Source organism: Leptodactylus fuscus, chromosome 3 (assembly GCF_031893055.1).
Source record: "Leptodactylus fuscus isolate aLepFus1 chromosome 3, aLepFus1.hap2, whole genome shotgun sequence".
Taxonomy (NCBI): Eukaryota; Metazoa; Chordata; class Amphibia; order Anura; family Leptodactylidae; genus Leptodactylus; species Leptodactylus fuscus.
The window spans coordinates 23,159,465-23,177,595 of record NC_134267.1 but is presented as its reverse complement, the minus strand read 5'-3'; the positions used below and the strand labels follow the sequence as shown (position 1 = coordinate 23,177,595).

The 18,131-nt window shown below is 47.1% G+C and overlaps 1 protein-coding gene and 1 pseudogene across 1 annotated transcript; both read right to left on the bottom strand.

Moving 5' to 3' along the window:
• Window positions 1–2,431: 2,431 nt before the first annotated feature.
• LOC142198452 (ankyrin repeat domain-containing protein 9-like) lies at window positions 2,432–3,079 on the bottom strand. The gene has a single exon (XM_075269488.1). It carries the CDS (start codon window positions 3,077–3,079, stop codon window positions 2,432–2,434), a length of 648 nt encoding a protein of 215 aa, XP_075125589.1.
• Window positions 3,080–16,805: 13,726 nt separating this feature from the next.
• Window positions 16,806–17,771, bottom strand: LOC142198451 (CDAN1-interacting nuclease 1 pseudogene; annotated as a pseudogene).
• Window positions 17,772–18,131: the final 360 nt, after the last annotated feature.

Here is an 18,131-nt window from a genome sequence, read left to right as displayed (position 1 = left end):
ACAGTGTCCATGCGGTCCTGAGGGGATGGTAACAGGCACATGTGTACACAACAGGAAACCAGCTGAACCAGGTCTTGTCATTGTCCATGCTTTACAATAGAAACAGAAGGAACAAAATACTCCTCAGGATCTTCCATTCGATTTATAGTTGCTAATTCATAGTGCTAGATTGCTTGGTTACAGGATTCTTGAAGATACAGAGTGAAAAAGGAAAGATAGTTTGCTCCCAGCTTGGAGCACTGTATCAGGCAGCCACTAAGGGCGCCAGGGGGCGGCGCCGGCGCAGTTACTGCAATGGACTTAGGTCCTACAAGATCTTATCTCAGGTCAACCTTCTATGAGGAGATCTCAGCTTTTTCAAGTATCTCTGGGTGGACTCTATTATAATATTAATTCCATGGTGCTCTGCACATTATATTAACCCCTTCCCGCCGATGGCATTTTTTGATTTTCGTTTTTGACTCCCCTCCTTTTAAACCCCATAACTTTTTTATTTCTCCGCTCCCAGAGCCATATGAGGTCTTAATCTTTGCGGGACAAATTTTTCTTCATGATGCCTCCATTAATTATTCTGTATAGTGTACTGGGAAGCTGGAAAAAAAATTCAGAATGGGGTGGATTTGAAGAAAAAATGCATTTCTGTGAATTTCTTACAGGCTTCGATTTTATGGCGTTCACTGTGCAGCCAAAATGACATGTCCCCTGTATTCTGTGTTTCGTTTCGATTCCGGGGATACCAAATTCTTATGGTTTTATTTACATTTTAACCCCTTAAAAAAAATCTAAAACTGTGTTAATCTTTTTCTAAAAGTCACCATATTTTGAAAGCCGTAACTTTTTTTTTTTATACGTCCGTGTACGGGGATGCATAGGGCGTCTTTTTTTGTGGGGCCGGGTGTACTTTTTAGTTCTACCGTTTTCGGGAAATGCTATTGCTTTGATCACTTTTTATTAAAATTTTTATCAGAATCAAAACAGTGAAAAAACAGCAGTTTGGCACCTTTGACTATTTTTCCCGAAACAGCGTTTACCTTTCAGGAAAAATATTTTTATAGATTTGTAGAGCGGGCGATTTCAGACACGGGGATGCCTAACCTGTATGTGTTACACAGTATTTAACAACTTTTATATGTATTCTAGGGAAAGGGGGTGATATGAATTTTTAATACTTTTAAAAAATGTTGTTTTTTTTTACTTAAAATTTTATTTTTTTTGCATTTATTAGTCCCCCTAGAGGGTCTTGAACCTCAGGGGGTCTGATCACTAATGCAATGCATTATAATGCTAATGCATTGCATAATACCGGCACTTCTATTTCAGGCTATGTAGCATAGTCTGCAATAGAAGTAATGTAATGACAAGCCGAGGAGCCTTCAGAAGGAACCTGCCTGTCATAGTAACGTGACGTCAGCACCGAAGCTTACTCCGGGTGCCGGCAATCACCAAGAAAATGGCGGCGCCCACGCGCCCCCCCCTCACAGCACCCCCATATGTAAGATAATGACTCCTCCCACATTTAAGATAACATATCCCCCATACTCTGGAACTCCTTACCACGACACATAAGACTGACCCCCACAGTCACAGGCTTCAAGAAGGCCCTGAAGACTCACCTATTCAGGAAGGCCTACAACCTCCAATAACACTATCACCGCACCGCCATCTGTACAGTCTCCCCCTCTCCTTCTGTCTCTACCCCCTTCCTTCATAGATTGTAAGCCCTCGCGGGCAGGGCCCTCTACCCCACTGTGCCAGTCGATCATTGTAAGTATATCTACCTGTATATTCTGTGTACTGTATGTAACCCCCAAATGTAAAGCACCATGGAATTAATGGTGCTATATAAACAATAATAATAATAATAATAATGAACCCCCCACATGTAAGATAATGACTCCCTACACGTGTAAGATTCCCCCAACAGCGCCCCCACATGTAAATTAAAGACTCCCCCCACAGTGCCACCATATGTAAGATAATGACAACTCTCAGTGCCCCCACAAAATAATGCCTCCCTCCACGTGTAAGATAAGACTCCCCCCACATGTTACATAATATCCCCCCACTGTGGGGGATATTCATCACTCTCCCCTCCCCCCATGTTTCCTCTGCTCCAGGTCAGGGGAGATCTGATGGAGGAGATCATTGTGCGCAGGTGTAAGGCAGATCACCAAATGCTAAATTCACCCTAGTGAACTTCAGAGAAGCTCAAAGATGGCCGCCCCCATAATCATGGACAGAAAATACTAGAAAAAAAATTTACAGAATTTAAAACAGTAAAAACAGTAGAATAAAAGTGATAAATTTCATCTGGTTTTAATAATAAATAAATATAATAAAAATAGCAAAATATTCCTTTTAAAACAAAAATTGCACAATGTACCAATATTTACACCTCCCCTCCCCCCACAGATCAGCTGTTTCATGTCCTTTAATGTCCAAGTGAGAAGCTGTTTCTGACAATATGAGGGATCTGGAGCTGTTGTAGGCATCTCACAATGTTCAATGGTGGCAGCTGCTGCAGAATCCTCCTCATTGATGTCATCGCCAATGGTGCCGGCCTCTTCCCCAGCAGATAGGCAAGCACGTCCTCACCCATTATGGCTGCCCAGTCTTGGTGATTCTCCTCCAAGGTCCGTCTCGTCTCTAACGTTATGAGAGGTTCAAAGAGGAGGAGGTGGTCCAAGCACCTGATCTTATGTTTCATGTTATCACCCGCGCTGGCTATTCGGGTCAATATCATGTCCATGGGGGTTTGTCCATATTTATTTGGGATCGATGTTGCCCCATGAGTTAAAAGAATAAGCACCAGGTCACCTTTAAGTAGATTGCAGGCCAGATGCAAGGCCGTGTTTCCATCCCCTGGAGCGAAATAATGCTCCAGGTTTACGTAGGATCCGCAATAGACTTTCTGTCCGGCCTCCAGGATCATGTTGAGGATCTCCCGGCGATCATGCATTATAGCCAGGCCCAGGTGGTAAGAATATGCCTGGTGGTCGCCTTTCTGGACCGGCACCTTAATTGCCTCTTCCGGGAAGTGATTCAATAGGTATCGGGCATAGGATATGTGGTCATACATAATAGCATATTTCAGGGCATTGGATGGGGTGTAGTACTGGTCCTCCGGCTCTGGTTCTCATTCAAAACATTTTTGAGCCCTGAGCTCCTCTAGTTTCCAGACCGGCTCCTGGTTTTTCACAGCGTGAGGGAACCAAAAGCCCCCCCCCCCTCACAGCGCCCCCACAGGTAAGATAATGACTCCTCCCACATTTAAGATAATGATAATGACTCCCCCCCCCGTGTCCCCACATGTAAATTAGACTCCCCCCCCCTACACACAGTGCCACCATATGTAAGATAATGACTCCCATCACAGTGCCCCCACAAAATGCCTCCCTCCACGTGTAAGATAAGACTCCCCCCACATGTTACATAATATCCCCCCACTGTGGGGGATATTCATCACTCTCCCCTCCCCCCACATAGGATATGTGGTCATACATGATAGCATATTTCAGGGCATTGGATGGGGTGTAGTACTGGTCCTCCGGCTCTGGCTCCCATTCAAAACATTTTTGAGCCCTGAGCTCCTCTAGTTTCCAGACCGGCTCCTGGTTTTTCACAGCGTAAGGGAACCGAAAGGACACAGGGTTGTAGTCCATCTTTCATCCAGAGTAGACAATGATATAGTGATGGTGGGTTTCATGTAGTTTCTCTGGGATAGAGGGGTGGTCGTAGACCTCCATAATCTAGTCATACAGGACATTGAGGCTAGGAATACATGGACCATAGATGTCAGATCAGAAGTTTAGAAATTTGGAGGGGTAGAGATTAAGGGGTCATTTTATATCAGGTAGAGTTGAAGAAGGTGTTGGAATTTTATAAGGACCAGCTTAGATAAGGGGGAAATGAGGGAGACGTCAAAATAAGGAATTGTCATTGGGCCGATTGTAGGGACCTAAATGTTACAGTTGGAGTTGGTCGTGTAGAGGACGTCCATATCCAAGATGTCCAACCACTTTATACCTAATAGAAGCAAACTTTTCTTAAAGATAAAATATCTGACCCTCCAGGTAAGTAACTGCCTGTAGTGCGCATATAAATGATCTCCTCTACATGCGCCTAACAATAGGCAGTTACTGGAATGGACTTAGGTCCTACAAGATCTTATCTCAGGCCAACCTTCTATGGGGAGATCTCAGCATTCTCAAGTATCTCTGGGTGGACTCTATTATATTAATTCCATGGTGCTCTGGACATTATTATATTAACCCCTTCCCGCCGATGGCATTTTTTGATTTTCGTTTTTACTCCCCTCCTTTTAAACCCCATAACTTTTTTATTTCTCCGCTCCCAGAGCCATACGAGGTTTTAATCTTTGCGGGAGAAATTTTTCTTAATGATGCCTCTATTAATTATTCTGTATAATGTCCTGGGAAGCTGGAAAAAAATTCAGAATGTGGTGGATTTGAAGAAAAAATGCATTTCTGCGACTTTCTTACAGGCTTCGCTTTTACTGCGTTCACTATGCAGCCAAAATGACATGTCCCCTGTATTCTGTGTTTCGGTACAATTCCAGGGATACCAAATTCATATGGTTTTATTTACATTTTAACCCCTTAAAAAAATCCAAAACTGTTAAAAAAATTTTTTTCTAAAAGTCACCATATTTTGACAGCCGTAACTTTGTTTTTTTTATACGTCCATGTACGGGGATGTATAGGGCCTCTTTTTTTTTGCGGGGTCGGGTGTACTTTTTAGTTCTACCATTTTTGGGAAATGCTATTGCTTTGATCACTTTTTATTCAAATTTTTATCAGAATCAAAACAGTGAAAAAACAGCGGTTTGGCACGTTTGACTATTTTTCCCGCTATGGCGTTTACTGTTGATAGGGACCTCCGTATGTTGTAGAGGTCCTAAGTAGATAATTAATTAACAGGCCTAGATGGACTGCAGCCATCTTTCTTTTTAGGCCTGGAGAACTGATTAAAGACACACGATGGTAGTGTATCAAAAGAGTTCTGATTTTATTGTAAGAAAAAGGTAGTTTCAATACATTACAAAGAGCTGGCTTGGCTATTCTAATCAGTGCAACATAATTGGTTATAGAGATATAAGACAAGCCTGGCACATGACTATTGGCTGAGGCTCATTATAATCTGCATCTCATTATAGCTTTCCACACTGGGATGGACTTTCCCATGAAACAAAGAAGGATTCAAAATACTTGTGTGAGCTAACATCCCAGACTGTCTATATGTATATATCATGGCAAAAGAGATAAGATGACACGTTCCATAGACTCTGTGTCTATACACACTCTAAGTGACCTTCATATACCATAAAATATGACAGAGTGCCCAGATACCATAAGATTAATACTTTTGTTGGTTGTGTCCATACATCATGTAAAGGAGATAAGAGATATACAAAGTCAGCTGCATCTTCTCAAAAATGAGGCCCTTAAGAGATAATGATTAGCAACCTATGCATTAACGTTCATTATCACATTCCTTAAAGTCTAACAAGGGGCCTCCTTGACTTAAACAGAAAAATACATACTTATACAGTTTATATGTGAGAGAGTACAAGATGGCTGCCAAAATACAAAGATGGAGGACTTCACTGTAACACTGTACAGGAAAAATATTTTTATAGATTTGTAGAGCGGGCGATTTCGGACACGGGGATACCTAATATGTATGTGTTTCACAGTATTTAACTACTTTTATGTGTTCTAGGGAAAGGGGGTGATATGAATTTTTAATACTTTTAAAAAATGTTTGTTTTTTTTACTTTTTAAAATTATTTTTTTTTTGCATTTATTAGTCCCCCTAGAGGGTCTTGAACCCCAGGGGGTCTGATCACTAATGCAATGCATTGCAAAATACCGGCACTTCTATTTCAGGCTATGTAGCATAGTCTGCAATAGAAGTAATGTAATGGCAAGCCGGGGAGCCTTCAGAAGGAAGCTGGCTGTCATAGTAATGTGACGTTGGCACCAAAGCTTACTCCGGGTGCCGGCAATCACCAAGAAAATGGTGGCGCCCACGCGCCCATCCCCCCCCTCACAGCGCCCCCACATGTAAGTTAATGACCCCCCCCAGTGCCCCCACATGTAAGGTAATGCCCCCCCAGTGCCCCCACATGTAAGGTAATGACCCCCCACACACACAGTGCCCCCACATGTAAATTAGACTCCCCCCACAGTGCCACCATATGTAAGATAATGACCCCCCAAATGTAAGATAATGACTCCCCTCTCAGTGCCCCCACAAAATGCCCTCCACGTGTAAGATAAGACTCCCCCCACATGTTACATAATATCCCCCCACTGTGGGGGATATTCATCACTCCCCCCTCCCCCCATGCTTCCTCTGCTCCAGGTCAGGGGAGATCTGATGGAGGAGATCATTGTGCGCAGGTGTAAGGCAGATCACCAAATGCTAAATTCACCCTAGTGAACTTCAGAGAAGCTCAGACAAAGATGGCCGCCCCCATAATCATGGACAGAAAATACCAGAAAAAAAATTAGCAACATTTAAAACAGTAAACAAAAACAGTAGAATAAAAGTAATAAATTTCATCTGGTTTTAATAATAAATAAATATAATAAATACATAAAAATAAATATAAATAAAATAAATATATAAAAATAGCAAAATATTTCTTTTAAAACAAATGACACAATGTACCAATATTTACACCTCCCCTTCCCCCACAGATCAGCTGTTTTATGTCCTTTAATGTCCAAGTGAGAAGCTGTTTCTGACAATATGAGGGATCTGGAGCTGTTGTAGGCATCTCACAATGTTCAATGGCGGCAGCTGCTGCAGAACCCTCCTCATTGATGTCATCGCCAATGGTGCCGGCCTCTTCCCCAGCAGATAGGCAAGCACGTCCTCACCCATTATGGCTGCCCAGTCTTGGTGATTCTCCTCCAAGGTCCGTCTCGTCTCTAAAGTTATGAGAGGTTCAAAGAGGAGGAGATGGTCCAGGCACCTGATCTTAAGTTTCATATTATCACCCGCGCTGGCTATTCGGGTAAATATCATGTCCATGGGGGTTTGTCCATATTTATTTGGGATCGATGTTGCCCCATGAGTTAAAAGAATAAGCACCAGGTCACATTCAAGAAGATTACAGGCCAGATGCAAGGCCGTGTTTCCATCCCCTGGAGCGAAATAATGCTCCAGGTCTACGTATGAGCCCCGATGGACTTTCTGTCCGGCCTCCAGGATCATGTTGAGGATCTCCCGGCGATCATGCATTATAGCCAGGCCCAGGTTGTAAGAATATGCCTAGTGGTCACCTTTCTGGACTGGCACCTTAATTGCCTCTTCCGGGAAGTGATTCAATAGGTACCGGGCATAGGATATGTGGTCATACATGATAGCATATTTTAGGGCATTGGATGGGGTGTAGTACTGGTCCTCCGGCTCTGGTTCCCATTCAAAACATTTTTCAGCCCTGAGCTCCTCTAGTTTCCAGACCGGCTCCTGGTTTTCCACAGCGTGAGGGAACCAAAAGGACACGGTTGTAGTCCATCTTTCATCCAGAGTAGACCTCAGGTTATGTGGTGTGTCCTACTGGACTCCATATATATATACACAGGACATCAGTATCTGTGGTCTAACTGGTTTGTCAGAACAATGGATTGTGTAGAAATTTAGTGGGCCTGACGGACGTATTTGAGCGTTTATTGGGACCAAACAAAAACCCCCTTCCCCTCTACTAAACCCCTTGTGTGTGATCTTCACACAAATACGGACCAAGTTACCTTTGAATGGGTGAGGTCGGCGTAAGCAGTAACCCTGTTCCCCTCCTCCTCAGCGAACGCAGTGGTGTGTGCCCCCTGGTGGGGCACGTCGCTGGTACTGTACATCGCTGAGAAAGGGGGCCAAGGTCCTGCTACTATGCCACCGGATCTCGGTGTAAGCCTACAATGAGGTCCGATGCCCCCCTAGCAGGAACAGTGCCCTTTCTATGCCACCTTGAATCCCCGAAAGAAAAAAGTCCAACCCAATATCATTCAGGTGTACCCCATCCTTTCGCAGCAGCATCCGATTGTCCCCTTCAAGCTGGTAGTGCCTGACCACTACTCCGCCCAGTGTCTGTATGTGGTGTGACATTACTCTGTTGAGGGCTTTTCTTGTTCTCTCAAGCGTGGGCGGACTAATAGCGCCGTGCCACTGTCACCTCGGAATCATCTCAGACCATACAGGGACTTGGGCCGGGAAAAGTTTTGGAAACCTGCAGAAATCCGCTCGCATCCTAGCAATTAGTTCTGGCCGCCGGATAGAGACCATGTCGTTGCCACCTGCATGGATTACTAACACCACCGGGACCTGAGTGGCTCTACTAGCGTTGAGGACCTCCGGGAAGACTTGTTCCCACTTCATGACCCGTATGCCAAGCCACCACACCTGGACGTCTCTGAAACCCAGCTGGAGGCCCATCGCCAATGGTGCCGGCCTCTTCCCCAGCAGATAGGCAAGCACGTCCTCACCCATTATGGCTGCCCAGTCTTGGTGATTCTCCTCCAAGGTCCGTCTCGTCTCTAAAGTTATGAGAGGTTCAAAGAGGAGGAGGTGGTCCAGGCACCTGATCTTATGTTTCATGTTATCACCCGCGCTGGCTATTCGGGACAATATCATGTCCATGGGAGTTTGTCCATATTTATTTGGGATCGATGTTGCCCCATGAGTTAAACCATCTGTGGTGAAGCAATGGGATGCACTGAAGTGCATCCTCAAGCCTCGTGTGGGACAGGGACATCAGATGCCACTCCATCCCCCTCGTCTTCCTCCGCCAGCCAACAGTGCGAAGATGAGGAGTGTGCTCTGAATGTTTTCTGCCTAGCAGAGGCTAGTTCTCACTTACGAAAATGGCCCCACTTTGACCTGTATATCAGGCACAATGGTGTAGGTTTCAAAGAAACATTGCACCAACAAGTTGAAAACGTGTGCCATGTGTGGACCGTGTTTGAGTCTGGCAAGCTCCAGATCTGCTACCAGGTTCCGGCCATTATCACAGGCGCAAAAATGCCAGGCCCCAGGTGTAGCAGGGAAAAAAACATTGCCATCTCAGCCAGGATAGCATCCCTGACCTCGGAGGCGCTGTGCTGTCTGTCCCCCAAGCTAATGAGCTTCAGGCTTTCAGTGAACTTCTGCCATGAATTTTGGGCTGGGAGAGGAGATAGGCCACCCCAGTTTGCACCCCTTGACCAGACTCCACCACATTCACCCTGCCTGTCATTAAAGATAAGCAGCATCCCTGACCACAAGCGCTTGTCTGTGTCGGTGGTCAAGTGGACCTTGCAGCAAAGCGCGGAGCTCTGGGCCCGACTGATGTTATGGGACACATGCAGGGACAGCACACCAAGAGAAGTAGTAATGGCTAGGCCCAGCATAGGGAGGTGCCCCAGCTGCCATCTGCTGACTGAAGGCCTGGGTATCCAGAAGCCTAAACGCCAACATCTAGAGGGCCAGCAGTTTTTCGATGAGGCTGTTAAAGGCTTGGGCATGTGGGTGGCTTGTGCTGTACTTCTGCCTGCAATGAAAAGCCTGGGAGATGTGGAGTGGCTGGGAAGAGGCGCATGATGGTGCAGGCCAAAAGGGCGCATGAGGGTGAACTCTCCAATGTGTCAGAGACAGATGTGTAGGTGTCCTTGCATCATATCCTTGCACCATACTTGGCTTTGGACTTTCATTTTGTGCCAAAAAGTGGTTAAGACAGCGATCCCTCAGCTAATCCCGTTACACTGTCCATTGCCAACTGCAGCACTGAAGTTACCATCTATGTAAGTGGTACAAATTTTTTCGCTGCATTTAGCCATGCTGGATGCTATGGTAACTTAATACAGCTCCAGGGTTCTCTTACAGCACATTGCCAAGGGAACTCATATGCGTTTTTCAGCACTGAGGCCACATCCTCTGAGATCCCAAGGGAACTTGACAGGAGTTGTGTATTGCCAAAAAACTTATGAGAAAATAAGTGTAGGGCACAGAGGGATCGGAGAGGACAGAGCTGGGGTTGGCCAGGTACTCCCACAACATGTGCCTATACTTGTCCCTCCTGGTGACAGTAGGCCCCTGAGTGGCGGTAATTTGGCCAGGGGGGCCATTAACGTGTCCCAGACCTAGGAATAAGTCTTACAACAGGGTAGAGTTTTGGAAGCCTTTGCCTCTACCCACTGTTTTTGCTGCTTAGCTTCCCTCCACATCTACACTGCTTTTGCCCCTAGACATCACCCCTGTCCAAGTGGGGTCGGTGGCCTCGTTGTCTACCAACTCCTCTTCGAATTGCGCACTGTCCCCTTACTGCAAACCGCACATAACCACAGCTTTCCCTAATGGCAACTGTCATCATCCTCACTGAGGTCCAGAAACATCAGTGGCGGGTCCACAACCACAAAATTGTAAGGAAATGGCGGATGCTGCAGTATTTCTAACCTGTTCCTGGTGCTCAGGCCTGGTCTGTGTTGTACCCTGCACCCTGCTTAACGCAGCTGCCATATCTGGAGTTGTGATGAGCGCATGCTAATGTTTCGTGTCCAGTGCAATGGATGGGATGGGATTTCACATGTCTGCCACCCATGGACACTCATGGTTGAGCAACTGAGGGAGCTGACTTTGACGAACCCTAGGGTTTTGGAGTTGGAACTCCATCAAAGGTCTGTGCTGCTCACACACTCTGCTCATCTGCCCCAGTGTCATGCCATTCTCTCCCCACCCCCTTCATCTTCCCCAGTGTCATGCCATTCTCTCCCCACCCCCTTCATCTGCCCCAGTGTCATGCCATTCTCCCCCCCCCCTTCATCTGCCCCAGTGTAATACCATTCTCCCCCCTTCATCATGGAATTAATGGTGCTATATAAATAAATAATAATAATAATCTGCCCCAGTGTCATGCCATTCTCCCCCCCTTCATCTGCCCCAGTGTCATGCCATTCTCTCCCCACCCCCTTTATCTTCCACAGTGTCATGCCGTTCCCCCCCCTCCTCTTCATTTGCCCCCCCCAGTTAAATGGGCCCCCTTCATTATGTTAAACACAAAACAAACACACTCACCTTCCATCGCTCCCTCGCTGCTCCTCTCTGACGCTCCTCTCACTCCACTGACTATGTTCCCCATAGACTATAATGGGGTTCGAAACCCGTTCGAACACTCAACAGTGTGCGGCTGTTCGAATCGGATTTCGAACCTCGAACATTTTAGTGTTTGCTCATCTCTAATCAGTAATACAATGCAGTACAATGCTAATGCATTGCAAAGTACTGGCACTTCTATTTCAGGCTATGTAGCATAGTCTGCAATAGAAGTAATGTAATGGCAAGCCGGGGAGCCTTCACAAGGAACCTGTCACATCACGCCTACACACGCCAAAGCCGGGCGCAGCATTAAAGCAGGAGCTGAGCTGAGCTCCAACATTGCCTGTGTATTCAGCTCATCGGGACAGGCAAGTGCTGGGGGGCCCCAAGAGGCTCTGTGGGCCCCGGCACTTGCCCGACTATGCTGCTCGCTGACGCCGACCCAGGGCACAATTGCTGCTGCGGGCGCCAGGGGGCTGGCACACGGTGGCGGGCCAAAACCGGGCCCCCACCATTTTTAAATTTGGCCGGGCCCCTGACACCAGTAACGGTAATACTGGCCTATCGGCGGCCCTGTATGCAGCTATAGACTTTCAAAACTATCCGCACAAGCGCCGCACTTTCACCAGTAGCTCAGGAACATTAGGGTACTTTTTTTAAAAAGCGTTGCAGCACTGAGTTAAAAAAGTGGCCCAGGCATGGAACATGTTGCAGGCTGCCAAGCTACAGAGCCGATACCAGGTTACGGCCATTATCACACATGACAACATGCCTGGGCCCAGGTGCAGTGGAAAAAACCACATTGCCGTCTCATCGAGGATGGCATGACTCACTTTGTAGGCAGTGTGCTGTCTGGCCCCAAAGCTGATGAGCTTCTACACGGCCTGCTGATGTCCCCCCACACCAGTGTTGCAGCCTTTCCAGCTCGTAGCTGAGGTCCACTTAACAACGGAGGAGGAGGGTGGTGTTTCAGCCCTCCTCCCAGGAATGTTGTGTGGGGAGACAAGTCAGTCCACCACATTTTGCGACCCAGTCCCCGCCTCAAGTACATTCAACCACTGTGCCAAGATTGAAAGGCAGCGTCCCTGTCCGCATGCACTTGTCGATGCGTAGCTGGTCACGTAGAACTTTGTGCAAAGCGCTAAACTTAGGGACCACCTCATGTTTGGGGAAAAGTGCTGGTGTGGACGACACAGTAAGGTGGCGCAGTAGCCAGCAGGCCCAAAAAGGGCAGTGTTTCCAGAAGTCGGGACCCCAACATCTCCTGGGCCGGAAGTTTTAAGATGAGGCAGTTAAAGCCTTGGGCATGTGGGTGGGTTGCGCTGTGTTAGCCTGGAATGAAAGGCCTGGGAGATGGGGAGTTGCTGGGAAGAGGTGCATGATGGCGCAGGCAAAAGGAGAAGTGGCAGGAAAAGGGGAGGATGAGGGTGAACTCCCCAAAGTGTCAGATTTGGAGGTGACCTGGATGGTGGTCTGGACTGCAGTGCCAGCACTGTCAACAGTGGGAGAGGCAGTGGCCGCAACGCCAGATGACGATTATCCTGCACTTGCTGTCACCCACTGAGCCCAGGGCTTGCCTTCCAAATGATAGCACACGCAAGAGGTGGTGAGGTTTCTCTCTTCAGATCTCCAACTCATATTAGACTTGCAAAGTGAGCAAACTGCACTAAATTTGTCATGTAACTGACATGTATATGATGGGTCTATCCATTGGCTGTTCATTTGGGTGAAAGTCAGCCTGTCAGCTGACAGACAGCTGTACTTATCGGTGATGATGCCACCGGCTGCGCTGTAGATCCTTTCAGATAGCACGCTGGCAGCAGGGAAGGACCTCCAAAGCGAACAGCGCAAGTTCCAGCCACAAATCACACTTGGAGACACAATGAGTGTAGGGCGCAGGGGGATGGCAGAGGACAGAGCTGGGGTCAGCCAGGTAGTCCCGCAACATGCGCCTATACTTGTCCCTCCTGGTTACACTAGGCCCCTCAGTGGCGGTAGTTTGCCCAGGGGGTGCCATTAACGTGTCCCATACCTAGGAAAAATTCTTGAAACAGGGTAGAGTTTTGCATCTTTGCCCTTGCTGCCTCTGGACATCCCTTTGCCTGTAGCCACCGTATTTGCTGCTTAGCTTGCCTCAACATCCACACTGCTTTTGCCCATAGACATCACCTCAGTCCATGCCTCAGCTTATATCCCCAGTTTTTGCTGCTTAGCTTGCCTCAACATCCACACTGCTTTTGCCCTTAGACATCACCCCTATCCATGCCTCTAGCCATAACTCTTCCACCCATGGAAACTCATGGTGCAGAAACTGAGGGAGCTGACTTTGAGGAACCCTTGGGTTTTGTAGATGGAACTTCATAAAAGGTCTGTGCAGCTCACACACCCTGGTGAAGATATGGTATGTAGGGTTTCAGCGTGTCTGGACGACGGACAACAGTCGGTGTTTGGGCAGATGTAGGCTTTGCTGGAGTGTTTTGAGGCTAGCAGCGGCTAGTGTAGACTTGCGAAAGTGGGTGTCCAAGCGCTGCACTTTCACCCTTAGCTCCGCTAATTTGGGGTATGAGTTTAAAAATCGTTGCACCACTACATTGAACACGTGGGCCAGGCATGGAACTTGTTGGAGGATGGAAATCTCCAGAGCCCTCCAACAAGACAAAAAAGCCTGGCCCCAGGGGCAGCGGGGATAAACAAATTGCCATCTCATCCGGGATGGCATCCCTGACCTCAGAGGCAGTGTGCTGTCTGTCCCCCAAGCTGCTGAGCTTCAGCACGGCCTGATGACATCTCCTCACGCCAGTGTTGGAGCATTTCCAGCTCGTAGCTGGGGTCCACTTAACGGCGGAGGGGGAGGGTGGTGTTTCAGCACTCCTGCCAGGAATCATGGGCGGGGAGACAAGGCAGGCCGCCACAGTTTGCGACCCGGTCCCAGCCTCAACTACATTCAGCCAGTGTGCTGGGTTTGAGATGTAGCGTCCCTGGCCGCATGCACTTGTCCACGCGTCGGTGGTCAAGTGCAACTTTTGTGCAAAGTGCAGAACTTAGGGCCCGCCTGATGTTACGGGACACACGCTGGTGCAAGGCTCAACTCACCCTAAGGGCCAAAAACACTGCTGGTGAATTTTGTTCCATTCAAAAGGACTCTGTTTACATTTGGCTCAGTCGCAGATCCAGGACATGCCTTTGAAGGCAAAGTTTCCTTTAGTGGCTCCATCTCAGAAGGATGATGAAGCTTGGTTAAATCTGGTGTCGGAAGGGAAAGTGGTTTCTGATCTACATGTAAGTACTGGAGCATGTTGTTTGGACAATTAACACCTGATCAGAACCCAGTGGAGGTAATGTAGAGTCCGATATTAGAGGACCATTACCGCTAGTAGTGGTTGCAGCCAATTCTCCCCCTTTGCGGTCCTCTAAGTTACCCCCAGGACTTGATGCCAAAATGTTATCAATTGGACAGTCAAAATCAAGGTCAATGTCTGGGTCCTCAGTCCAATCCACTGCATCAATCCAACACAATGAGTGATGGTTCTGGAACCACTGTTTTAGGGGCAGAGAGTTTTAAAGGGGCTAACACTCTGCTGGTACAAGGCTCTACTCATGCCAAGGGCCTCAATCTCTGCTGGTAGCTCAGCTTAAGGTCCTGTAACTTTGTTTTGAAGGGCTCACGTTAAGGGCCATAAAAGTGAATTTTGGAAGGTCTTACCACATCACTCACACACACACACACACACACACACACACACACACACACACACTGACAGTTAAGGGTGAGGTCTAAAGGATTTCCCATTGTGTATTCCATCTCTGGTTGTCATGGTTTAAAGGGGTGGTTGTTAGTTTGTTGAGCTAAAATTGGGGTTTGTGTCCATCCATTCGGGGAGTAAAGAAGGTTTCCAGGTATTTTCCCATTTTGATAGAGGTTTTTTTGAATGTGGAAAGTGTGTAGTTGTTAGGCTGTGATGTTGGGGTAATAGAGGGTCTTTGGTGTGCTAGATGCCCCCAGACATGCTTCCCCTGCTGTCCCAGTGTCATTCCAGAGGTGCTGGCATCATTTCCTGGGGTGTCATAGTGGACTTGGTGACCCTCCAGACACGGATTTGGGTTTCCCCCTTAACGAGCATATGTTCCCCATAGACTATAATGGGGTTCGAAACCCGTTCGAACACTCGAACAGTGAGCGGCTGTTCGAATCGGATTTCGAACCTCGAACATTTTAGTGTTTGCTCATCTCTAATCAGTAATACAATGCATTACAATGCTAATGCATTGCAAAGTACTGGCACTTCTATTTCAGGCTATGTAGCATAGTCTGCAATAGAAGTAATGTAATGGCAAGCCGGGGAGCCTTCACAAGGAACCTGGCTGTCATAGTAACGTGACGTCGGCACCAAAACTTAGTCCGGGTGCCGGTGATCGCCAAAAAAATGGCGGCGCCCACGCGCCCCCCCTCACAGCACCCCCACATGTAAGATAATGACCCCCCCCACACAGTACCCCCACATGTAAGGTAATGACCCCTCCAAATGTAAGATAATGACTCCCCTCTGTGCCCCCACAAAAACAGCAGAATAAAAGTGATAAATTTCATCTGGTTTTAATAATAAATATAATAAAAACAAAATATTCCTTTTAAAACAAAAATGACACAATGTACCAATATTTACACCTCCCCTCCCCCCACAGATCAGCTGTTTTATGTCCTTTAATGTCCAAGTGAGAAGCTGTTTCTGACAATATGAGGGATCTGGAGCCGTTGTAGACATCTCACAATGTTCAATGGTGGCAGCTGCTGCAGAACCCTTCTCATTGATGTCATCGCCAATGGTGCCGGCCTCTTCCCCAGCAGATAGGCAAGCACGTCCTCACCCATTATGGCTGCCCAGTCTTGGTGATTCTCCTCCAAGGTCCGTCTCGTCTCTAAAGTTATGAGAGGTTCAAAGAGGAGGAGATGGTCCAGGCACCTGATCTTAAGTTTCATGTTATCACCCGCGCTGGCTATTCGGGTCATCATCATGTCCATGGGGGTTTGTCCATATTTATTTGGGATCGATGTTGCCCCATGGGTTAAAAGAATAAGCACCAGGTCACCTTTAAGTAGATTACAGGCCAGATGCAAGGCCGTGTTTCCATCCCCTGGAGCGAAATAATGCTCCAGGTCTACGTATGAGCCCCGATGGACTTTCTGTCCGGCCTCCAGGATCATATTGAGGATCTCCCGGCGATCATGAATTACAGCCAGGCCCAGGTGGTAAGAATATGCCTGGTGGTTACCTTTCTGTACCGGCACCTTGATCGATTCTTCCGGGAAGTGATTCAATAGGTACCGGGCATAGGCTATGTGGTCATACATGATAGCATATTTCAGAGCATTGGATGGGGTGTAGTACTGGTCCTCCGGCTCTGGTTCCCATCCAAAAATTTTTCAGCCCTGAGCTCCTCTAGTTTCCAGACCGGCTCCTGGTTGCTCACTGCGTTAGGAAACCAAAAAGACACAGGGTTTTATTTATTTATTTTTTTCTAGAAATCTGAACAAACTTTATTTGTATATAAAAAAAAATAAATAAATAAAACTCATTAATTACATTAACATTTAGTCCTTATTCTATAACTACCCGACAGTCAGATGTCATCTGTTGGCAACTTTCTCCTGCACGATACTGGAAGTGTTACACAAATTTCCTATTTTCTTGCTTTGTCATTGCCCGGGTGAATCACACGCCCAGTAACACGGGTCTTCTGCAAATATATTGTGCTTCCTGGCTTTTCTCTGGCTTGCGCTCTCCAACTTGCTTGCCTTGCTCTTCTCCCAATGACATGCAGCCATGTAGTGTCACTATATCAGAGGGAAACTCGTCCTTTAATATTATACCACGTTCCCGGTGGCAGTCAAGCTCTTCAATGAACCCGTACCAGTAGATGACCAGACCAGGTCCAAACCTGTTCCAGTAGCTCCAGAACTGGTCCTGTAGATAAGTACGATGACTCAGCTCATCTCCAAATGACGCTTTGCTTTCAATCCAATGGATAACATGTCCGTCGACAGCTACTGGCACCTCCAGAATGAAGTCGGGAGTTTTATCATAGCCCTTCAGACGCAGCTGGTCTTCATCTAAAAAGGCCATGTTTTTCCCCAATAGTTTTTCTCTTAGAAGTACTTCATGCTCATAGCCAATAGAGTGTTTGATGCAATCCACCAAGGGTCCATTGCAGCAGTCATTGACAACGCACTGGTTAACCTGGTTGGCAAGAATTGGGTCAGGGATCTGAGACGAGTCACGCAGCATAGTGTTCAAGACAGGCTTTGTGGGCGCAACTCCATTCAGATCCTGAAGAAATCGCTCCAGAATTATCCGTGCGATCAAGGCTGGAGAAAAATCTACCTCATTGGCCAGGTTTAGTAAGACGGGCGCTGTTGGATCCATGGCTACCTCCTGCAAGTACTTGCTGTAATACATTTCGATGGTTTCGGGAACATGATGCCTTGCATGGGTCTTTTTTGTAAACTTCTGGTACTCCTGGGAGAAGATGCTCAGCAGAGTGGACTGCGATTGATTGGGGAATCTCTCCTTCAGCGTCTTCATACACTGCCTGGTGGGCTTCAGAGTGGTAATGAAATGGGCAACCTCATCATACTGGGCTTTACTCAACTTCATCTCTGCACACACGTGAGCACCACGTCCCCTGTACACAAAAGACACAGGGTTGTAGTCCATCTTTCATCCAGAGTAGATCTCAGGTTATGTGGTATGTCCTACTGGACTCCATATATATATATACACAGGACATCAGTATCTGTGGTCTAACTGGTTTGTCAGAACAATGGATTGTGCAGATCACCTCCCCCTCCCCAAATAATGCAAGACTAGTCAAGGACACCCATTGCTAAGAGTAAGCAGATCCCATTTGCACATGGCAGCACTTCACAGGGTCCCATGGTGAATTGGTTTTTAAAGAGATCATTGAAGATCAAAGAGTGTTGGATCCTGAAAACCTGTCCGCAGGACTCAATAAGATAAAGCTTTGTACTGCTGATACAA